Source organism: Gallus gallus, chromosome 1 (assembly GCF_016699485.2).
Source record: "Gallus gallus isolate bGalGal1 chromosome 1, bGalGal1.mat.broiler.GRCg7b, whole genome shotgun sequence".
Classification (NCBI taxonomy): Eukaryota; Metazoa; Chordata; class Aves; order Galliformes; family Phasianidae; genus Gallus; species Gallus gallus.
Genome location: NC_052532.1, coordinates 139245107 through 139270336, shown reverse-complemented (window position 1 = coordinate 139270336; position 25230 = coordinate 139245107). Strand labels below are relative to the sequence as shown.

The following is a 25230-nucleotide window of genomic DNA, read 5'->3' as shown; positions in this document are numbered from 1 at the left end:
CTGAACTCTTTGCCAGCCTCAGCAGTTATCCTTAATTTAATAAGAAAGTAAACCTTTTTCTGGTTCCATGACTGTTCCTTGCTGGGGCTGCTGGGAGGTTTGCCGTTTGGCTGAATACGTGTCTTAAACACTGATAAGTTTATCTGCTATGAATTTGTAACGTGTTATGAAAATACCACAAATAAAATCAGTAATTAGCAAATGGAATATAATCCGAAAGTCCTTCCTTCATTCCACGTTACATCTACATGGTCTAGAAAACGTGACTGAATTTCTCAGAAGCTTGGCAGAAAATTTCAAATGCTTACTGCCTTATGTCAAGATGGTGGTGTGATCCTACTTTGAATACAGTTATGTCTCAGAGCTACGGTGTAGTCAGTAGTGCAGAGCTAAGCATGGGGCATGGTTTTGTATATAGACTGGTGACTTAGTAAAGGCGGTGTGTTACTTGAACAGCTGGTGTTGATATTTTAATAAAAGAAGAATGGTGAAGAAAGGAAGAAAAAGAAAAAGCTTGCTATGCAGTGAAAGTGTTGAGGACTGTGATAAAACGTAACAAAACAGTAACTGAACATTTACTTGCTACCTCAAAGCTGCATTTCATTCCAGATACTTCTGTTTCCTAATACTTAGTTATTATTAATGTTAATTAAAGTTATAAATTATAAATTTAATTGCACGAATTTCATCTGCATCCTGTAGGTCACGATGCATGGGATTCACTTGCTGCTTACCAGTTGCATATATAAAATGGTGTAGATTTTTCTCTCTTCCCTCGTTAGAGGACCTGGAAAGAATACACTATTCCTATTACATTTGCATTTAATATAAAAAGTTTAAGTGGTTGAATTTATTAGTTATCGCTAATGGAATTTAAATGAATAAAGGTTACATGGAAAGGAATGGTATATAGGACATGTAAGTCAAACGTGCATATCTCAGGAGAGATCCGACCTGTCCTGTGAGCTCTGGGCATGCTTATGTTACTGCAGAGGTACACATAGATTGCTCTCACCTGGTGAGTATTTATTGTGCCATATAGTACTCAGTAAGAGTGACAGCAGGATCTGAAAGTAGGAACAGTCCCACAAACTTTGCCATCTTGCTTCTGAATTCAAGGTGGCTTGTGAAGTGCAGGGTACTAGGGAATTAAAATGCTGGGAGATAAATGTTAGAGTAACTTGTTACAGTGTTATGTGTTGATCTTTTTAAACAAGTTTTGCTGCATATGACTTTGATTATCTAGTTATTGGATAAAGGCTCATCATGTGAGATTCATGCCTTTGTAATTGTTTCTTGCTAAGTATCTAAAGTCAGTAAGACCCTACTGCAAAAAACATCTCATAAAGTACCTGATATATCTGCTAGCTAATAAATGCTGCCTTGATTATATTTGCTTCCTTAATTAAAATGAATAATGTAAAAAATAAGACTGTCGTTTTTAGAAAGATTATTATGCTTGACAAAATGTAGTTTGTCTTTGCAGGATTATGTTGGTGAAACTCCTATTCATAAAGCAGCACGGTCTGGTAGTGTGGATTCCATAAGTGCCCTTGTGGCTCACGGTGCGCAAATAGAGTAAGTGAGGTGGTTGGTTTTTTTTGTTGTTGTTGATTGTTGTGCATTTAGCTGACTAACTTAGACTGGTAAACATAGATACTAATATCAGAAAGAAAAATCAAAACAGCAGACACCTGATTAAAAGACAACTAGACATGTTCAACTGTAGTAAAGCCCAAGATGCTTTGCATGTCTAGTAATAAAGTTTATTTTACTGAAGTGATACCAGTGTGCTATATTAGTATAACATTTAAGTGATGTATTAAAAAATGTATCCCACTTCTGTGAGATGGCCCCAAACTGTACACTTTATGTAGTCTGTTGCTATTTTTTTTACAATAAATTGACCCCTTACACTGGTAAATAAATGCAGAAAACAATGCAAAAACGTGCAAAGTAGCATCTCGCACACTTTTTGCAGCTAGTTTAATACTGTTTGCTAGTAAATCGTGTATATTTGCCCTTTTAACTTTTTTCTTTAAAGGTTTATGTACTGCAAAAACATTCAGAAAATCTCACAAACTTTTGCAACTTACAGCATGGACAAAATGGATGCAGTTTTCACCTAGAAATGTTGAGTATAAGCTCTATGGCTTATAATAATGTAAATACTTTAGCAATTTGTTTTAATTAGAACTAGCCTTTTTATCTTAAATGGTAACTGATTATTGTATTTTGACCTGCAATGTGAAACTATTGAGTTGTAAGTGAAGTAAGAATCACGTAGTTAACTCCTTGTTTTACCCTTTGGTTTCCATCTTACGGTTTTGTAATGCTGCCCTGATAAATCTAACATAAATTTTAACTTTTTTCATAGAGCATTCAGGAAATAGAGAACCCTTTATGTTAATAGTAATCAACAAATAATTTTATATGAAAATATTTTCTTCAAAGACAATGACACTGAAATAACTCATGCAACTGTCAGGTCAATTATTGTCAAGTTCAGTAAATCATTAATAAATTAATAAATTCCTATTTTGCACTCACTTCCAGATGTTTTCCGATAAACTTGAATTTAAATTTACTGTGGAATTGAGCAAACCTTAATTATCATCATCAATTAGCATATGATCCTGTGGTTTTTAGAATATTTCCAGTCAAAAGTAGTTACAGAAGTGCATAAACAACATGAAATATGTGACTTGAGTCTGATGTAAATTAAGAGAAGCTGTTATATCCATTGGACTTTTAAAAAATAGGAGATGAATGGCTGAGGTAGGATTTGTGGCTGCAACTTAAGTTTACATAATTCAGATTTTGCTCACTTAAACATCGTATCTGCAAGCCACAGTCAAAAACCATGGAATGTGTTTCTTGCCTTTGACCAAAGCTCTTGGCAGCAGAAGTGGCATAGATAATATAGCAGTTTTAGTGAACAGGAAGTTGTTTGAATTCGCTGTTTTTTAACTTAGAATTCTATCTACGTTACAGTAGGATAGATTTCTCACAGGTACTGTAGGTAACTAAAGCATGAGATTCTATCCAGGAAATCATAAAATCAGTGATGCCAATGCAATAGGCTTGTGGAGCAACCCATGTTTCTTTCTCATTTAGAGCATCAGGACTTGGATGAAATTCTGCTGCTGTCACCTGAGGGAGATAGCTAATTGACTGACCAGGACTGGGGCTTTATTCCATGGAATGCAGTTTTCAGTGTCAGTATGTTAAATTAGGCCGAATTGATAGGTGTTTCTCTGGCAATTTAATTTTGGGTCACCTGGATTTGAAAACTGGACCCATACCCGTAATGATTATATTGATTTGCTGATGTTTGTAGCATCTTCAAAATGCTATTTTCTCCTAATGAGTCATTACTGAAACACTGCTGTTACAATGAAGTTACTTGGACTAGTGTAATCTTTGATATCAGTGTCTACCCTGTTCCTATATACTTCACTTGTTTGGTTGTGTTGGAAGCCAAAGAATATTGATGGTAGTCTAGTAAGGATAAAATAATTGTCTCACCTGAATTGCTCTAGTTTACTTCATTTCAGGCTTGTTAGTGTATTAGTTTTACAGTGAAATACTATATCTTACAGTCTCTAAATTTCATGAAGTTTTGCATTGTTTTTCTAATTGATGAGAGAGAATTTGGGACTCTATTCCTGTGTAAATTTTTTTTAGTAATATTAAAAAATAATAATTGTACCCTAGTGAAAATATTTTGATTTTTTTGTGGTATTTACCTTCTCATTTTAGCTGAAGCATATTCTGTGCACAGTATGTCCTACAGCCATAAAAATGGTTACTCCACTAACTATGGTATTCATGGACCCTTGAAGAGGGGGAAGCAGGTGGTCACAATGTCCTCATATGAGTGAAAAGGTTTGCTGTGTAAATGATTTTTAATGTGGATAGTATTTTTTTTAAAGTATCCATAATAACTGCTGGATTTTCCCTGAAACAGCATAATTAATGCAATTTATGTATGGTTAACTGTGTATTATTTGCTATGGTGACAAACTAGTATCCACAGCTCTTTAAAGAGGAAAAGCCTTCTTGGTGCCATGTTTTGTTTTGCTCTTTTACATGATTTTTGAAATGCTGGGCTATTACATGGTTTCAAAGGTTGTATCACAGTGCATATGTGTGTATGTATACATATATATATAATACAAAGATCAGCTATTAATGCAGGACGCTATTAAATAAAAGAAAGTAAAGGCAGCTGTTAATTACACTAATTTGAACTTGTTTCTTTCGTTGTCTGTGTTTCCATGCAGTTCACTTGTACAGCAAGTTTGAATATTTCTGAATAAAAGTTTCTTCTGGAACTGTCATTTGGACGGTTGTGTATTACAGAGTGACTTGGTTTGGAGCTAGGAGAGAAGTTTCGAATGCAACGTTTCTTTGGGACAGAGAGATGTACCTTAAGGATTAGGATGGGCTCAGCTGTGGCTGTGTTGGGCCCATTGGAGCCATCTGGAACAGGCTGTGTTGAGCACGAAGCAGCTTCTTACCTCCTCTTGCAGAAGCCACTCCTACAAGCCCCTGTGCTACCAAGACTGGGAGTTGACTCAATGATCCTTGTCGATCCCTTCTAACTTGGGATATTCTGTGATTCTACGTGGCTTGAGATGCATCCAATTGAACATGATTACTAGGTCGTTCCAGGGTTTTATTGATCAAGGTGCTTGAATACTGAGGTAGGAATCTTCATATTTTCTTGCCAGAAATCTTAAGGTTCTTGGAAAAATCACTTTGCTGTATCATGATGGGATGCTGCAAGACACTGAAGAGATACTTCTCTGTTCTGATTTCCCATGCTCTGGTCATTGGACATTTTTCAGATCTTGATTATGGCTGCTCCTACAGTATCTCAGCTTCTGTTCTTATTTCTACCTCTGAGACTTCTTTATTTTCTGAAATGTAGTCCTCTTCAGTACACAGGCAGAAGAACTATGTAGATTTTAGGAGGATAAACAAAGTAGAAATCAGCCGTTGCTTTGTTACTACTTCTATCAGTTTCCTTTTCTGGGAAACTTTTATGGCTTGTTTCTTCATCGCAGCTTTTAGACATCTGTTTTGGTTGAGTTGTGCTTATTGGAAAGTAAGGCTGCATATTTGAGTTTCTTCCCACTCTCTTAACAATTTAGCAACTTATGTCACGTGTGCTTGTTTTCCTACCTAGACAGTGACCAAACTTTAAATGTCTACAGTCTCTGTGGTGTTACAATATGTGTGAGGCAAACAGTTGTCTTTATGTCATTGTACATTCATAGCTGTTCTGTTATATTGTTCGGTATAGAAAAAGCAACATCAACTTTCTTGTGGTCCTTATTCCCATCATGAAAATAATGCTTCCAGTTCGTACTGGTTCTTATCTGTTAATTAGGATATTGATATTTATACAATCTGTTTGGTACTTTTCGAGCTCAGGTTACTTCAAGCTCTGGCAAATACAATAATTCCTGTTCAGTTTCAGAGTGGTTTATTCTTAGTGGAAGCAGTTGTTGATAGAAGCTCAGGAACAGAGAAGAGTGTAAGAGATTGCACTTCTTATGAGTAAAGTTAAATCCTTCATTAAAGCAGTGATATTTTGTGACCCTTCTGAAATGTGAAGAAAGAACACAGGTTATGATCCAGCTTCACAGGAGAGCTTAGTCATTAGTGACAAACCTCTGTGAGTTATGGTGGTTTTATTGACTTCAGTCCAGAAGAACTGGGTGAAGAAAAATAAAGTGTTAATAAGAATTTTAAATCTCAGTAGCTTAGATCTCTGACAAGAACATCAGAGTTTTTGTTATTGAAAGTGATTTTCCTTCTTGTGCAACTTCCTTTCAGATAGATCTTTTTTTCTGTAAAATAAACTATTACTAGGTACAGCTAAGTAGGTGGGGAGGCCAGTGTTCCAAAGTGGAACTTGGGTAGAAGAGAGATTAAACACAGCGAAAGAAACAAGGATGCGGTATGTTCCCAAATACAACAGTCTTGTCAGTTCTGTTGGTTAGTCTTGATGCTGATAGTTGGGATGATCTGTACGAATGATGTGTTTGGTCTGCTGATACATCTTGATTGAGTATGTGATTGGAGAATTGTTAGAGCAAATGAGTTGTAGTTAACTTTTGGTTGTAAATGTGTTGATATGGGTTTTGTTTGTTCAAGTTTGGGTCTTTTCAGTTTGATTAATCATAGTTCAGCAAGTCTCTTTGGACTTGGACAAAAAAAAAAAAAAACATAGACAGTTGCAGCATGGCCCAAAACATGTTTAGGTTGGTCAGAAAGGATTTTCTAATGCTGTCTGACTTATGCTATAGGTTATGAGTTTTATCTCATTGCATGGAGAGTTAGCGAGCCTTTTGAAGAGTTTTGGAAGCTATTACTTAGCAAGAATGTTACTCTTATGTTCCATATGAATTTCTTCTCTGTATTCTGCAAGGTGTTGCTAGTATGTGGTAGATGAGCTTTCCTTAGTGTGGAAGACAGTGTAAATTGAACAAATTCTTTGAAGCTCATTTAGAGTGGTTCCATGTGCATCAGTTGCTTCTTAACCCCCCCAAAAAATCTTCAGTGTGAGAGCACCAAGTCACAAAAACTTAACATTTCATGTAGTTTGAAAAAGCTTTCTCTCTTCATGTCTATGTCTATTACTGAGAAATAGCAAGTCTATCTGATTAATTCTTTCATTCCTGATATTTTCTTCCCTTTGGCACAGAAATATCTGTTTAAAAGAAATTTCTCTCTTCAGTTTTCCCAAGCAAAAGTCCGTGCTTTTTCTACTAAATCTCTTGAACTTTCTTCTGTATTTGGCACGTTTCAAAGAAGCTTGCTTTCTTAATTTTTCAAATTTTAGGCTTTTCCATTTATATAAAGAGAGATAAGGTGATTGTATTTGCTACCAGAGGCACCTTTCAGAATCTGCAGTACAAGACTGTTGTTCTTTATAAGTCAGAGTCTGATCTGAGCTTTTCTTTAATTGTCTTCTATAATGCTTTTCTCACTGTAAACAGTGGAGATCCTGGTTGTAGAAACATAATAGCAGCATCAGTGTTAGATCTGCTTATCATGGCTGTCTGGCTTAGTAACTCTTGTATCCTCTTTGGACTTAAAGAGGCTATAGTACTAACAAGATGCTTATTTGAAATGCATTGTTGCTAGTTATCTAGGAAGCCTTTATTTTCACTTCAGAATGACGGTCTCTTCTGCTTCTTGTAAGCATGGTTTCATTTTAAGGGCTAACATTCATTGGTACCTTTTTTGAGGTGTGTTAGGAATTCTTACATAGTAGGGTATAAATTAAAAATTACTGTTAATTGCTGCTAGCAGGCAAAGTCAGACAGTGGTAATATTCTTCAGGCAAAAGCTTACGTGGTTTCACTCATTACGTGTGAAATGATTCACATTTCCACAAGAGATACTGAAAATTGAAGTCTGTTGTTTTTAGGTCTGTCTTAAAGCACTTAAATCAGAAACCAAGGCAGTAAATCACCATCAGATGGTGATGACTGTAGTATTTGTAGTGTGGTATACCACGGTTAGTTTGTTCTTGCATCAGTAGGTGCAGCTACATAACCCTTTGTGAGCCGTAATACTAAAATGAAAGAAAAATGGCTTCACAAAGAGCTTCCTTCTTTCCAGGATACTCACCACGTTATGATTTTGGAGGATGTTCTGAGAATCTCTACCATGATTTGAAAAGGTCTAAAATGATTTCAGCTGCCACATTTTGTTGTGAAATAAAAACTTGGCACCAACTTGTGCTTTTGTAGATGCCCAGGATGTAATTCTAGCATGGGTTTTTAGAGCTCTTATAGCTGCCCCCAGCAATGGCACACATCTGTTTAGTTAAGAATATTTTTATCTTGGTATCTGAAAAAAGATTTAAAACTATTTTGCAACTTTTGTATTTGGACACCAAAGGGTTAAAACAGTTAAAGTTTAGTATTCTAAAATCACTTTGCTGTAGAAATTTTAGACTAGTATGCTGCTGTTTATAGGAAACTTTTTTCTCACTGTGGGCGTTTTCGTGTTCTGATCTTTTTTTTCTTTCTCCTTTTGTTTTAATCCTTGTATCTGCTAATTTTTATATAGGAATAGTTACTAATTCTTTTGAGATACAGCCTACTAAATTTAAAGTGATTGAAGCCATGGGTTGACTGGTAATTTTAATTTATTCTATATAAATTTCAGTGAAGAACTGGCAAATGGGTTTCAGGATGAAAGTAATGATACTTTAAAGGCATAAAAGGCTTAGTATCTTGTTGTTAAGGTGGTCACATGATAATGGCTTACATAATGAATAATGTGCTACAGCACTTTATGTATGTTAATGTAACTTTTAATCATATTGTTGCCTGCAAATATGTGATCCCTTATGATTATAAGTTTCCTGTTTATGCACCATTGCCCGTTTAAATCAAACAGAAGATTCTGAAACTGTGAAAACTACACATGTCAATGTTTTACAGCTACGTAATTCGAATTGACTTGATTTTTTCAAGTAATCCTAGAAAGGGGGAGCATTCCATATAGAAACTGCTGAAACTGCCACAGGTGCTTCTCCGAAAACCTTACAGTTGTGGCATTGAATGTTCAGTATCGCTTCCTTTCTGCACACAAGGCATACTGTTGAGGTATTTGTTGCGGTGATTGGTTTTAATGCTAATCTAGGAATTCAGATATAGAATCTATAGATTTGCATGCTTTGCTTACCCTAATTTACGATTATCTACTTTATTTGTAAACTAACAATAGATAATTGAGATCAGTATTTTTAACAGATATTACATTGATATACAAAAACTGTGGTTTATTTCTTAGATTGTCGCATGGCATTAACAAAAACACAGTAAGCTGGAGGTGATGTGATCACTATTTTAAAATTATACATTTAGCGTTTTCTACATATATGAATGTCTTTCCAAAAAGATTTAATGTTGACTTCTATAGCAAACATTTGTTTTGTTTTTCAAGGTATGTGACATTATAAGTGGAAGATGGTGTATTTCAAGTAGTAAATATCAAAAATGCACAGAAATGTACTTGCTTTTTTCCTTCAGTAAGTTTAACAAACGTACGTATGAAACAACTTAGACTCAAGTCCTTTTTAAGTATTTTTGGTATAATTTATAATTCAGGGCAAGAACAACAAATCTTCATCTTTTCTTTCTACAGATCCTTCTAAGAGTAGGGTTTTTTTTAATTATCTTGAAGTAAATCTTTCTTACAAAAAGGTACATTTAAGCAATTCTAGGTTGTTTTTTTTTTTTGTAGTTCCTAATGATGGAGTTATTTTCTATATTCTCTGAGAGCTTTCCTCAGACTTTTTTCCTTCTAGTGAGCTTCTCAAAACAACTGCATTTAAATTGAGATAAGTCTTCCTAAACTGAAGCTGAATTGAAAGTTAGCTTTGCATTTCTACATAGAAGTCCTGTTTGGCCAGGATAGTTGTTCCCTTGCCTTTGGAGAATGAATTAGGCACACGGTCAGCCTTTTTCTAAAAGCATTTCAGTTTCAATAGCATCGTCTTCATAGTTGCTTTGATACCAGTTGTGATGTCAACTGGAGGGAGAAAAGCAGATTAAAAAGGGAGTCCTCTTCATGCCAAAATTAGTCAGTTCTGAAGACTGCCTTGAGGACGTCATTTGATGGTTGAAGAAAAATTGGTTTGTAAGAGCATGTTTTCTTTTTTAAGCACTGTATAAGGTATGTGAATAAACGTATATACATAAGTCAGAGCTTTAACTCTTAATAGTGCATATTTTCAGCTCATTTATGAAATGCTTGTCGCTACGGAATAATTCAAATGTTAAATGTAATCTGTCAAGGAACCTTGAGATCACCTACTTCTCTGTATCCAGATTTCTTTCCACTTGTGAAAGTTTTTCTATTTATAATAACTTTATAGTGTGAAAATTTGTCTTTCCAATTGTATTTTTCTTACTTTGCTTTGGAGCTAGCATCTCATCCTGTGCTTTGAGGCAAATAATGTCTCTTTCATTTCCAGCACCTGGCTTTCAGCCTATAAAGAAAGTTGAGGGTAAATAACATCATACTTCTAATTTATCTGCAGGAATAAGAGTACATAGATGTAATGAATGAACTGCAAAATGAAATACTGCTAAATCTTAACAGGATAACAGGACTCATTCGTTTATTCAAATTCATGAATTTCTTTGGAAATGTAACATGCATGTGCCTTCCAAGTGTACAATGCATCAACTGTGTAACCTACCAAAAACTGCATTTGGTCCTAGATATGAGAAAAAACTGACTTTACCTTGTTTGTTGGCACTGCAACAGAATTGTCAGACACAATTCTGTATGGAGTAAGTGCCAGTAAGTGGAATTATATTTTTAGACAGAGCTGTAGTTTTCTTCATTACTCTTTTGGAGCATATCTGTTCTGATAGAAATCCAACCAACCTTTAGAAAATATTGTACGAAGTCGATGAATGCTATTTAGTAGATGACTAATTGTGAAACGCACATAATGCACACAAGGCTTAGCCTGATTTTCTTTTCTTTAATATTACTACTTCCATCCTTTCACACTTTCCTTGCTGGCAGTTGTTTTGTAAAGTAATTCTGAAAAATACCAATCTACCTAGCTTGTTATTTCCTTGATCTTATTTTAGCTAGGTAGCCTAGATTAAAGAGGCCTGAAACAAAACTGCCCTCAAGTGCAGTATCTTTAAAAAAAAAAAAAAAAAAAGCCTTGCTAGGTTTTAAATAATGAGTAATAGAGAAATAGAACTGTCACATTTGCAGTATGATTGGAAGCAACAAAAGGATATTTTGCCTGAGAAGTGAATATCAGATAGTATATTTTGAGTTTCTTTGAGCTTCAACCACTTCAAAATTAAGGATAGTCAGCTCAAAACTAGAACTGAAGGGATTTTCAATTTATAAAAAATGAAGGATGGGTGGGAGAAAAAAGGTTTTTCAAGAAATAAACTTTTGAGGTATTCCATCTGTGCTGTCCAAAGCTGTTTTTTACTGCTTCTCTTTCACAGCCCATCTTCGCATTATTTTAATACCCTTCATGTATTTCAAACTCTTTCTATAAGTAGCTTTGAGAAATGAAGGGTTTCTTAAGAGGCATTCCAATAACTGAGGTAGTTGAAACTTTACTCCAATATGATGATTACCTCTCTGAGTTTCCTGCTGATTTTTTGACAATGCAGTCCACATCATATATAATATTCTTAATATCAAAATGAATCTTTGATTTCCTTTTCACTTGGTAATTTACATTATTAGAGTTTATAATCAAGGACTGGTATAGGGATGGATTGCATATAAGAAATGGAGCTTCTTATTGTGTCTTGTGTAGTCAGTGTAGTGAACCATTTCCATTCTCATTTCTATAATGAATTCTTTTCATAGTAAGGAATTGTTTCCTCTTAGGTAGCAGTTAGCCAGCAAGTTTCTAGTCATCTAGATCCTGTAATATCTTTTTACTTGATTTGTTTGTATTTTCTGTTTTTTTTTAATCACTGATTTCCTGACAAAAGGAGTTCTTTTGAAAATGATAGGTTAAATTCAGATTTTTAAGAGAGAAAGTTCTAAGCTGTCAGAATCAAGAATGCTACATCCCAGTGTGCTTCAGCCCATTCTAAAATACTCCTGTTTTTCTTTTCCTATTAGGGATAAACTTTTTAGGATATGGGAAGGGGAGAGATCTGAAAAAAAAAAATCTCAGTAGGTTCATTACATTATAAAATGGGTGCAACTTCACACTTTTTTCTTTCTTTTTTTTTTTTTTTTGCTGGGAAACAAACCTTCCTCAAAATTTGCTATATGCAGCCTTTCACACTTGCTCTTGTATAAATTTATTTCAGTGCCTTTCAGAGGCCAGCAAATGTGAAGTGGAATTAGATATAACTGAGCTATTGTTTTTGTTCGAAATGGTTATTTTTCAAGTTTGTTTCTAAAGTTTTTGTTGCATTTTGTTATATTTGCTTGCAACATTCTAGGAAGAATAGCTAAGCTTTGTTCTTTATGCTCTTCACATGAGTTGGAGTAAGTTGATTTCTGTTTCCTCTGAGTTTCATTTCAACAGGAGAATTAAGTCTCATCAGTCTTCCAAATTCTTATTCTGTGACTAGTCTGTTCCTGAACTTTCAGGTACTTGTCTGAACTACTGAAGCCCAGATACAAACCCAATTTTCCGATGTGTTGGAAAGGAGGAAAAAATAATTAGGAAAGGTGTATTGGCATCTTTTGTCATTTTTAGCCCTCGTCACCACTTATTCACATTTCCTTATTATTCTGTATTCTATGACAGACATGTTGTATGTTTGTGTAAATACGTGTGATAACTGCACTCTTTTCCAAATTAAACCTCCGTAAGTCTATGCATCTTACCTGTTTTCATTTATAATATTCTTGGTGCTTTAGAGTATTCAAATTCCAGTGTCATTTCTCTTGTACATGGAGAGTCTTGATACAAATACGAAAGCAAGTCCCAACACTTATGATGTCACACACTTTGAAATAAGAAACAAACCAGAAAAAAAAATCCTATAAGCAAAGCATAACTAAGTATAGCATCTTTGTCTTTTTTTCTTTATGTGTGTATATTTTATTGTTACCTTAGAAACCAGAATGCCATGGACAATTGCCAAGTCATGTTAAGTTTGTTTTGAGTATTTGATCTTTTACTCAAGATATAGATTACAAAATAAACTGCAGAAGATGGTTAATTTCAAGGCTTAAATTAGTCTGAAGTTTATGTAAAAGGCCAGGTACTTCAGACTATTTTAGATTAAAGCATTTTGAGAAGTTTAAATAGGAAGATGCTTTTTTTTTTTAAAGCACATAGTATATTGATTTTATTTTAAACTGTATTGTCGCCCAAATTTTGCTTAGAAGACAGATGTATTTGAGAAAAGTTAAGTTAGTTATAAAACTATGATTGATAACTAATTTCTTAATGGAAGTTTACTAAGTGTATGTTTTCTCTCATCACCAGCAGATAGATAGTCAGTAAGGGCAGCAGCAGCAACAAGCTAGATTGATGAATGAGTGTAATTCAGTTTCTTTGTATTGTACAGCTTGAGAAATGCCAGTGGCCTGACAGCAGCAGACCTTGCACATACCCAGGGCTTCCAAGAATGTGCCCAGTTTCTCTTGAACCTCCAGAACTGTCATCTGAATCGTTACTATAGCAATGGCACCTTAAATGGGGGTCATCGGAATGCAGGTCCCAATCCATTCAGTGGTGGGACAAGTCGAAAGAGATCCTTTGAAGATGTGGAGTCTGCTGGAGTAAAGAAAGCTAGAACGGAAGGTAGGTAGAAGAGGTAGAAGGGCTGGGGTGATACTGTTGCTGAGAGAGGAAAATAAACATTTTAAAGCCTTTCAGAGTGGATGTTGAGTATTATTCACAAAATCACCAACATATCTAAATGAAGCGTTAATACAAGAAGCAAGTAAATACAGTTGTTCCATCCTTTGAAGAATGTACACGTGCCATAAGATCTCAGTTCTCCCTGTCATCATCTTGACGTCTTCAGAAATTTCTATTCCCAGAGTACTGTAGTTACACGACACCAAGAATAACATACAGAAGAGCAGGAGCTGAAATTAGCTTCTGCTTTCCTCACTTTCTTCTCATTTAGGAGAGCCACATAATATTTTAATTCACGAAGAAGCCCAGATGTTCTGATGGTAATTTTCCATTTCAAGATTCATTCGTTCTTCAGAAATGGTTTGCTAAGCAAGATGGATGAAATAAATTTGATGCAGAAAGGTTTCTGAATTGGTATGGATTATGACTGTAACATGAAGTGAACACGCACCTAAATATTCCGGATTGTTTTCCAAGGGGAACTGTTAGATTATAGAAGAATATCAGACTAGAATGAATCTGAGGGATTCATATTCAGCCCAGTGTGATGAGGATGCTGCTTCTTCCTCTGCCAGCAATGATAGGATAATACCTCAAAGATATTTTTGGTGGCTATATGAAGAAATCTTTTTCAAACCTTAAAAATGGCATGAATAACATGAGAAAATATCCTGTTGCCTTGCTCCAGGCATCCTGTTAAACTCATACTGAAGAGAAATCAAGCATTCTCTACTCAAACCTCCTTTGTTCCTGTACCAGCAATGGAATAGGGACTGTGTAGACCATCACTGAAGACATCTTCATAAAAATGTGTTTTGTTCTAATAACTGTGGTTTACAGTGAGCCAAAAAAAGTGGGCTTAACTGGTGTTTAACTGCAGGTAGCAAGAGTGGAAATGAGACCAAAGCAACATTTTATAACCTGATATGAATAAAATAAATCACAACAACATTGTCACTCTGTAGTATTTACTTTAGAACTGACTATCCAGCCACCATTTCAGCTATCCTGGGATTGGAGGCATTAAGGTGTTTACTCTGAAGCTAAACATATCTAAGATATGCCACTTTATCTAGCTGTTCCAAACTAAATAAATTCCTGATGGAGAAGAGTGCCTGTACAATTAAATGGAAGTTTATGTTTCAAGGAATAAAGCCTTTAAATAGTTGTGTGGATTGAGAAAATACAGTACACAGATGGACGTGACAGCTGAGGAATGATGTTTTCAGTGCATTCATATGCTCGTATGAGAAGATGTTGAAGTCCGGGATACACACCTTTGGTTTTGAAGAGCTATTCCTTTTGGATGTCCATAGCCAGCAAGCTCTTTCATTTCAGAAAATTGTTCTAATGTAGTCAGTAGGTAGTGTTTCCCCAGAATCTGTAGGGGTGGCACTGGGCCATCTATGATATGCTGCCATGAAATAGCAGTATCTGCATTATCTTTCAACATAGAGTTGGACTAATGGGTAAGTGAGATGAAGCAAACAAGTACAATATGTTTAAGTGAATGAGGTATCCTTGCCAGTTACCGAGATGTTAGAGAAGCAATCAGAATAGGTATTTTTTGAGTTTTTTTTTTTACCAGTATGACTTTTTAACACCTTTGCAAACAAGGCAAAAACTCTGCTGCCTTTGCTTGAAGACTTTTAGAGTAATTAAGAGATGCATCCAAACTCGAAGTTTCTGATGCAGTGTCTGCCTTCAAAGACATTAACATCAGTAATATCATAATAATGTAAAAAGCCTTTTGGGAATGAGAATGAGTCACCTTTCTTGAGGCACCTTGTAAACAACAAAGGTGAGTAATGAGGAGTCATCAGCACATCTTTGGGCTTAGCTAGCCTTTTTAAAAAACAAGAGCACATTCAGGCAGATATGCCTTTAGCATTGCCATTTATTAGCACGTGGGATTCCAGATATCCAGGGAGTACAGGCAGTTATGTCCAGATTATAGCAATTTGGAAAAGCCTACACAGTGCCTTGACACAGTACATGGAATTTGCAATGAGACTGTAAGCTATGGAGTAGGGAAAAATACTGAAGCAGGCTTTGTCCTTCATCCTGGAACAGCTAAACTGGAGAAGAGATGAGCTTTATGTACACATGATTTTGGTTTTTTGCACACAAATTTGTAATTGGGCACATGGTATTGAAAAAGCCTTCAGCCTCAAACTTATGCAGTGCTGATACAAGATGCTCTGTGATTGATGGAAGCAAATGCAGTACAAGAACGAGCTCCAGAAGCTGAACAAATGTACATCAGTTGCAAGTCTGTTGCAAGTCTGTATTCAGAATGTACACCAAATCATTTCCACCTTCAACTTAGAAACATCGGCTGAATCTTAGGTCAGTTTTTCTGAAATAAGTTCCAGAAATCTGTCTCCTGGATTCCTGGGGCAGTTGGGTCACACGGTCAAATGCAAAGATGGAATGTGCCAGGCCAGTCGATCATTTGTGTATTTGTTGCAGTCCTCATCCATCTAGCCCACGGCCTTTGGCAGACTGGCTTTTGCACTGCGCTATACAAGCTCAACGTGCTATTAGTTTGATGTGCACAGGAGGCGACCAACTGTATACCATGGCATTCGACATGGCTCCTGTTGGGTTATCACTGTGGGATAAGGATGGGGAGCATTGCTGAGTGGGTGTACCCTTGCATATGCCAGCATAAAACTGCACGCCATATATCCAGAGAAAATGTCTTTCTCTTCCTGGCCTAGGGTGATTTGAATCTCGCTTCTCCAAGGACTCTGATCTCCTTGAAGACCTATGTTAACTCTATAGCCCTGAAACACACTGGCAATTGCTTAAGGTTCATTAAAAGCAAGTAGTTTACTACAATTTTTGTTGTGCCAAAGATAATGCAAAAAGACTTGCAGTCTACTGAAGTAGCCTTCTATATGATGCGTGTACAGTGTATAGAAAGATGTGTTAATGTCAGCAAAAAAAGAAAAAAAAAAAGAAAAAAAAGAAACAGTGCAGGGTCTGTTGGGCTGATACTGAAGGAGTGGTACATTGTACAGTGCATTGGCAGGTACTGATAAGAGATAGTGCAGTCACACCCATTTCGCTTATTAAAGCATTTCCCACAACGTCTCACCACTTCTTGTCTTTTATCAAGAGAGATCTATTTGTTCAGTTCTTGGAGGGTCCCTGGAGCATCTTGTATGAGCAGGACATGAGTTACTAGGAGCTGGAACCTGGGAGCAAAAGGGGAACAGTCACAACTGACACTGAATGTTCTCTGGGATGGAGGCTGCTTATATCTATAGGGCATGCTAGCTGTAAAGCCTGAACTTGGGGAACCCAAATTACTCTTTAGTCAACTTAAACCTAGTAATTGCTTGATATATAGGTGCAAAGTCTGAGAGGTACGCTGGTAATTCTTCATTTTTGGGGAGAGTAATGAAGGTTCAGCTACTCAGGATTTGCTTATTTCACGTTTGTTGTCTTAAAATGTCAGAAGCTTTCACACGTGAACAATTTAGATCTGTATGTTAAAAGCTTTTGTTTTAATAATGAAAGTACTCATCTGTTTGTTGGCTGAGTTTTCAAGTGTGCACCAGTGACTAAGCGAACCTCTTTTTTTAATCAGCTTACAGCTTTGATGGCTTAATACCAATGATGAATGGAGGAGTTGAGGACGATGCTGACAATATGCACGTTGACAGAGAGTTTGCTGTTGTATCAGGTGGGAGTGGACAGTTTCCTGTTAACTACAACAACATTCAAATGGTCGAAGACACCAAACAACAGGAGAGTAGTTCTGTTGGACCAAAAGAAATTGAAATATACACTGTTTCTGCAATGCAAACGCCTTGCCATTGCAAGAACCAATATGCATTTTATTTTTAGGACAATTCCTTACTTTTGCACATGATGACTAGAGTCTTGAAAACTGTTGTATTGTAACACCCAACATAATGGGGTTTTAGTAGGTGTCTAAAATTAGCTGTTTCATGCAATATATTGTAATGGTGAAAGAGAAGGTTTAATAGCAGTTCTCAGATGAACAGAAATCCACAGTGGCTGTTTCACTTCTAACCTGAGGCTTGTATTACGTTGTGCCTTGCTTTTAGTTGCTATGATTTCAGGTTAACGGAAACTCAGAAGTAATGTAAATGATTCACTTTGTTTCCATTAAATAGTTTTACTTGCTGATAAGACTTGATAGGGAAAGATATCAATAGTGCTGATATAGTTTTGAAAATAATATATGTTACAACTAAACTGTACTCATCGTAGTTTAACAAATGCTACAAAGAATAGTCTAGACTACATAATGTGTTCAAAATTTGTTCAGACAATATAAGCACAGGATCTTGCTATGAACAAATTTGTGGGTTTTAGTGAAAAAAAAAAGAAAAAAGGCTGGATATTGATGTTCTTAAACTAGTTTGGGACTAAATTTGGAACTGCAGTATCGGAAAGCTGTTTGGACTTCGTACCTTGATCCTCACGGAACAGTCATAACGTTAGTGGTATTAGTGGATATTAACGGTGTTTTTTTCAGGGCTGCTCAATCAAGATGCTTTCGATAACCCCAGGGTGTGCGTAGAGCTTTGATAAAACCTGTTGGGGGTCAGCTTTTCCATGCGCTTTGTAGGTAAAGCATGGAGTTACTATGATAGTGCATTATTATAACGAGAAATGAATATCTTACCTTAATTTGTTCTGTGATTAAAATGTTTATGCTTTGTACCACAAATCAGATTTGCCAAAGGGAATGATAATGGACAGATATTTTAATATATTAGAAATAAATATATATACATATATATACAGTCAGTTCTTAAAAAGTAGATTATGATATTTTCCAGTGATAATTACTAAGTGTTCTTATTTATGGAAAAAATGATTGTCATTCATAAATATTCTCTATTCCTATAGGTGCTAATTTTTAATGCGTAGTAACGTTCTATAATTATCACTAGAATTATTCATTACCTACTTTTGCATATTAACTATGGGTAGCGCCACTTTTATTACACTTGACTTGGCAAAGCCAGCCTATAAGGATTTATTTTTAAACAGTTAAAATTTCGCACTTTTCAGTGAATAATAAACACTATCTGAAATTCTTTCTGTGCGTTTTCATCACTGAAATATTAGCTTTGGTGTCTCGATGGGTTTGGGTGGGGCTTTTTCCCATTTTCAATAAGAATTTGTTGTTAGAGAGTTCAGTTGACGTCATGAGATGGGGATGAAACAGGAAACTCCGGTCAGTATACCCAGCGAGGTGCAAAATTAACACATTTCTTGGCATTGCGTATTGGTGTATCCATATTTCAAAGCATATCCACGCGATGGACTAATAACCAAAGCTTCTGATTCTTCCTTGTCAAACAGTGGTACTCATGTCACTTGGACAGGGACCCAGTTGCTTTTAAGTGCGGAAAGTTACCAGCAGGCAGACTTAACCTACTGCCTCGATATGGAAATACAGCGTAAATGCAGTCCTGTTCTGCACGTAGGTTTATGCATTTATGTATTCACAAACATATGTGCATATATCCAAGAACAACAACAGGACATAAAATCTTTAAATGTAGCCGTATAGATCTGTAGTTTCTACATTTGCCTTGCTATTCTTTACCAATACAGATATAAATTTTAGATGTCCTTTACCCGTAGGCATTTTGAGGCAGAGTATATTCTGCAGTTGTTGAGCTAGTACTTTTGAGTACCACTGCAAAACAAAATGCATTTGAGACATGCTGATGAAATTCTGTTAATGGAAATAATAATGATTGTACTAACTACTAAATCCAACAGAGAGATTGCTTTAGAACAGTTGTCTCTTATTTTTGCATGCACGTTTTTAGAATTTTGTGCCCTACTATTAATCCTTTTTTTTTTAGTCTTCTGTGCACTCTGCTGTTGCTGTTGTATGGCCTTTTGCATGTGGATTGTACAGATGTTATTACAAACTCATTCATACAAACCCGCTCACGATCTCATCTAGCGAGCTGCTAGATAAATTGAAGAACTTTCTAAATAAAATAACTTGGCCACATTTTATATTAGCATCCCAGCATAACATTTCCTTATTCGGCCTACTTCAGCGTGTACCGTGCTGTAAGAGTGACCACTGAAAAAAAAGAAAAGAAACGAGTCACAGACCAATTACTACAGAACATAACATCTAAAAAAAAGGCAACTCTTCACCCTGTCACAGATTCTCCATTATTGTACGTTTACAATCTTAGAACCCAAGAGGGCATTACAGTTAAGACGGAAGGATGTCTCATTCCGCATTTCAAACTGCTGTCCAGAATGCAGTCTGCTACACTTATATGAAATGATTTCTGAAAAACTCACAGTGTCTTTGAAAAAGATTAATACAACTGTAATTGAACGTAGATAGATAGTTGCATTTTTGACATTAAAATCCATGCCTCAGGCTTAGCGGTCAGCTCTTCTGAACATGAACTGCCTATGTTGTTACTGATAAAGAAAGGGTAGGCTTATTTGCAAAGTTGTGTATGGAAACATTTTAAAAATGAGTGGAGTATAGTGGAGACGTTTTGATGTATTTCGATTTATTCTTAATTTTTGGTGACAGGTGTATTTCTTAATGCAGATATGAATAGCAGTAGCTCCATATTGAATGCACTGACAAATGGATGTGCCATGAATGGACATTTGGATTTCACCGCCGCACAGCAGCTCAGTGGGATGGATACCAGGCAAGAGGAATGTTTAACATTAGCACCTAATGGAATAATTCCTGGAGTAACTTCTCCCAGTAGGCATCGAATTCATACCAGTAACGGCACCGAGGAGCCAGAAAAGGCCATGAATAATCCCACTGATATGTGTGGATCTCTTCATCTGAATGGAAGCCCAAGTAGCTGCGTTTCTAACCGCCCCTCGTGGGTGGAAGACCCTGGAGATACTTTGCACTATGGACACTACCACGGTTTTGGGGATACTGCTGAAAGCATCCCTGAACTTAGTAGTGTCGTTGAGCATTCCAATTCTGTTAAAGTTGAACAGAGGTATGACAATACTGTCTTAGGCACAATGTATTTGTACCATGGCTCCTAGATCAACCACCTTGATATCACACGCGTTGCTACCAAATGAATCTGGGGGCACAAAATCTTCACATAGCATTACATTTGAAAATTGCAACTTACTGCTATTTTTACACTTTGTTTATATAAAAAGTAAACCTTTCATTTGACAGCCTTATACAATAGTTTTAGTTTGTTGCATGTATGGGGCTTGTTTAGTGATGAAGTAGGTGCTGTTATGATGGAATGGTTATTTTCATTTTTTATGGAATGTTCTGGTTTTGTATTTTTTTTATTTCTAAGCTTGTGAACACTATCTTTCTCTTTCTAGAGCTGTTTTCCCTTTTATTAAGACGATGTTTAAATGAATTTTGTGAAGAAAATGTTACGTATGTGCATCACTTAGAAGTAAAGATTTTCCTTTTCCATATCTTCTGCCGAAGCTATGGTAGTAATATCAATGCCAACTATCACTATGCAAGGTTGAAAAGTGGCAATCTTACAGAGCTTCTCTGACTTCATCGTTTGTACATTTGTTCAGTATAATTAGATGTCCATCTTCACATTTTTTGAGCAAGTTGTTTAAAAATGCAGAGGCAAAATTTGGAAAAGTTAATGTTTCACTTTACTATAGCATAGAAGTGCTTTCTGTTGTTGGGCTCTTTGCATTATAGAGTGGGAAGGTGGGTTGCCTTTGTGCAGTCGCAGTCGGGTGTGCCTCAGGTTAGTTCTGAATTTGTGGCATTTTCCTTTTGCTTCTCTTCTTAATACGTATGCTTGATATTTTACCATAGCTCACAGACCGGAGGCATGTTGGCACTGTTCTGCTTTGTATGCAGTTTAAAATTACTGTTACTTGTTATAGAGTTTGGCAAGTCAAAAGATTTGAGTTTGACCGTCTTGGATATACATTTATTGTCCTTTTTTAACATATGCTTTGAAAATGTAATGTTGTGTACTCTGGGCTACGCTCATAGATATACGTTGTATTTAAAGCTTAATACATAAATCAAAACTCATATAAGTGCACTATATAAGCACTAATAATATAAGTTGCTGCTTTGTGATATGATAAATGAAGAGTGGGAAGAATATGGTAAATGAGATAAGCCCTCTGAATTGTGTTGATTATTTTTTTCTGTTGTTTTGTTTAAAAAGGGACCTTTAACATTTGGATTCAAAAAATAAACATATTACATTGTATCTGAATGTTTGGTTTAGACATGATATTTTTACTGGATATTTGAACATGTCCTTAATAGTTTTTAAAACCACATTTCTCCACAGTCTTTCTCAGAGCAACTGTAGGACTCGATAATTTTGCCAGTATGTGGAAGCAGATGGGACCAGCTGAGTCAGCTGTCCTTGACTGAATCACAGAAACACATACTACATATTCTGGGTTTAAAGGTTCTGTCAGCCCTCAACTCCAAAAACAGGTTGAAAATGCTGTCTGTCTGATCATGGAAATTGTGCTCACCTTTGAACCTTCCTGCTTTAAGTGATACAGACTGCAGAGAAATCAATGTTTTAAATACACTTGAAATGGTTTACCATCTACATATAAGATACCTGCAGTGTAGTCAGACGGAGAGCTGCATTCTCACTGAGCTGCGCTGACAGCTGCACAGTCATTCTGCAAGTTGTTGGCCAGTCCAGTGAAACTCCTCAGTGCCTTCTGGGGACAAACAAGACAATTAAGGAAAGGTGACTCTCACCTGAGGGCACTCTTTCTGGCATGCCTATCACTTGCATGTGCTTGAATAACTGCATCCAGGCTGTGTTCTTACACAATTCGATTTGTTTATGTGGTGCCCAGAGGCATGTGCCATTGCCATCCTACTAACACAACACGTTAGCTTAAATTTGTTGTTGTATTACTTGGGGATTTTTTCTTCCTATTATTTTTGTATCTGCAGAGCTTGCTGCATGCATGCGCTTCCTTTACGCTTTTCAAATACATCAAAGCATCACTAAGTTACAATAAGCATGCTGTCAGAAGTACTTGGCTATAAACTGATTCCTAAAGGATTTTCTTTGGGTATCAACAAAATGTGCATGTGTCCACTTACATTAAAATTTTAGGTACAGAATTCCGACACAGCAAGATTTATATGTAGTCTGTAGAGCAAGGTCTTCAAAAATGTACACACTCTGGTTTTCAATTGCTTTTGGCATCTCTTACCTAAGAGTGCTTTGGCAGTCACTGTATTTCAATTTCAGAGAGAAGACTTAATGGTTTTTTTTTTAAGAGAACACTTCTTGTGATTTCATCTGTGTGTTCAGCCACACACTAGTAGGCATTTCAAGGTGTGTATCTCTTGTCAGGCGCAATGGAAACGAAGTACTACGTTCTAATTCAATGTAGAAGATCAGTGAAGACATGACTTAGAGGTACTGTGCGAGTTTGCTAGGTACCTTCTATTATTGGTAACACTTCAAAAGGCAGAAGTCTCTGGTAGCAAATCTCAGACAAAAGCTGAGATGTGTAACCACAGAATCAGAATGGCTTGAATTGGAAAGGAACTCAAAGCCCACCCAGGCCCAACCCCATGCCATGGGCAGGGCTGTCCCCCACCAGCTCAGGCTGCCCAGGGCCCCATCCAACCTGGCCTTGAGCGCCTCCAGGGACAGGGCAACCTGTTCAGTGCCTCACCAGCTTCCAAGCAAAGAATTTCCTCCTCATGCCTAACCTAAATCTCACCTCTTTTACATTCCGCCTTGTCCTATCAGCATCACGCAATGGCAATTCTTCATACATAAAAAAATTATAGGAATTCTGAGGCTGCCTTTATGCAGGTACTTTTTGAGACAACAGCAGAGGCCACCTAAAATCTTGTTTTTAAATTTTTACATAATTTTTCAGTAGAACTTGAGATAGGGAGTCATCAAATCACAGCACGGTTGAGGCTGGCAGATACAGTCCTTAAGAGTAGGCCACTGTTAGGACCCATACCAGTGGCATGGCAGAAGGTTTTCTCGTGTTTAACTAGAATTTCACCTTTTTCAAATTGTCTCGTAATTTCAGCTATGTACAAACAATGCAACTGCAAGAGAAATGAAGCTAACAGATCCAATTGAACCACTGATGGGCAACTGACTGCTGCAGCCCCTTTCCCATAACCCCCAGCTGCCCCTCCCCTGACAGCTCCATGCCGTTCCCTCGGGCCCTGTCGCTGTCACACAGAGCAGAGCTCAGCGCTGCCCCTCCGCTCCCTGTGAGGAGCTGCGGCCGCCATGAGGCCTCCCCTCAGCTCCTCTGCTCTGCGCTGACTATAATTTGAAATATATCATCATCAGAAAATCATGGGAGCGTTTTGAGTTGGAAGGGACCCTTAAAGGTCATCAGGTCCAACTCTGCTGCAGTAATCAAGGAATCCTACAACTCAATAAGGGTGCTCAGAGCTCCATTCCAGCCTGACCTTGTGTGTCACCGGGGATGGGAACCCAGTGCAAACGTGTACTTTTCTAAACATTGATCTTGCAGCTGGCTGTGCTCACGTCTCCATCTGTGCTCAGATTCAGATTCACATTCCTTGAGAAAAGTTTCTCTGTGAGTCTATTCTACTAAACGTCTTCAACAAACTGTCATCTTTGAGCAGTCCGAAGATGTACCCCAGGTTAATATTTATAATCAAGCTATAAATCACTAAGGAGTTTCTGCCATTTGGGTTGCACACGTTGAAAAGCACTACCTTGCAAAACATCAAAGTCCCGAGAACAAAAGAAAACTAGCATTAAAAAGTAATTCTTGCTGTCCTATATGCTGATGCCTATCTACAGTACAAGTTTGAATTGGTAATGCACACTTTCTAAAGTACAACCTTGCACACTTCTGTACTTACTTTGTGTCCAGCCTGTGCAAAACTACATACTTAAAAATGAACAAGCAAACAAAATCAGAAGAACATTGTTCTAGCACTCTTTTACCAGCCTGCCATTCATGCCAGCACACCTAATGCAATGAGTCCTTTCGGCCCCTCAATCCCTGCACACTGGGGAACTGACAGCAGGAGATGGGCAGCTGGACTGCTCCTCCACGTCTATAGAATCGTAGAACCATAGAATGGCCTGGGTTGAAAAGGACTGCAATGATCATCGAGTTTCAACCCCCCTGCTATGTGCGGGGTCGCCAACCACCAGACCAGGCTGCCCAGAGCCACATCCAGCCTGGCCTTGAATGCCTCCAGGGATGGGGCATCCACAACCTCAATGATGGGACACACGCTGTAGCCTCCCACTGGGCCCTTCACATCTCAATGGTTTTGCTCAAGGTGGTTATTACTTGGTAGAATATAAAAAGTAAAAAACAAACCAACATACACAAAACAAAACAAAAAACACCTTTCTTAGCATTCTGGTATATGAATTTTCTTGTTATTTGCCTCTCATTCTTGGGTATGGCTTCAGGTACAGTTACAGCTAAGGTGTGGGGATGATGCTGAAATTAGCACTGCACAACCCCTGGCCAGACAAGTGCCAGTGGGAAGCTTTGTAACCAGGTCAGTGTGGCACTGAGCCCAAAATAACGAGCTCAGTTTATTAGGTCTTCAGTACACTGCCTGAGGTTAAGCCTGCCGTGGCCTCAATAGTAAAAGGCAGAGCAGCTGAGGGAGTAACCCTATGGAATCCAAAGACAGAGGAATGAGATCATCCCTCAGACTAAACTTGCTTGGTGAGAAAACCAAGATATACACAGGGGACCTCTTGCTCAGGACAGCTGAGTAGTATGAGATTAAAGAGAGCAAACATGAACATGATCTCATGCTGAAAGACATCAAGAAAATGAGTGATGAACTCACCTTACTGTAAAACGAAAGGAGACAAAGGCGGCCTCCTGGACAGGAGCTG

At 37.1% G+C, this 25230-nt stretch overlaps 1 protein-coding gene across 3 annotated transcripts in view; it reads left to right on the top strand.

The window, feature by feature from the left end:
* ANKRD10 (ankyrin repeat domain 10) overlaps nt 1–21588 on the top strand; it is a 34245-nt gene extending 12657 nt beyond the window's left edge. For 2 of the 3 annotated variants that reach the window (XM_015277860.4, XM_025150099.3), the window contains exons 3-6: nt 1487–1578; nt 13062–13297; nt 16956–17051; nt 19926–21588. In XM_015277860.4, coding sequence (XP_015133346.1) covers nt 1487–1578; nt 13062–13297; nt 16956–17051; nt 19926–20410 — 909 coding nt within the window. In that variant the 3' untranslated portion in view covers nt 20411–21588. The remainder of the gene's footprint in view (nt 1–1486; nt 1579–13061; nt 13298–16955; nt 17052–19925) is intronic. The other variant, NM_001030815.3, reaches the window with a different exon arrangement.
* Nucleotides 21589–25230: the final 3642 nt, after the last annotated feature.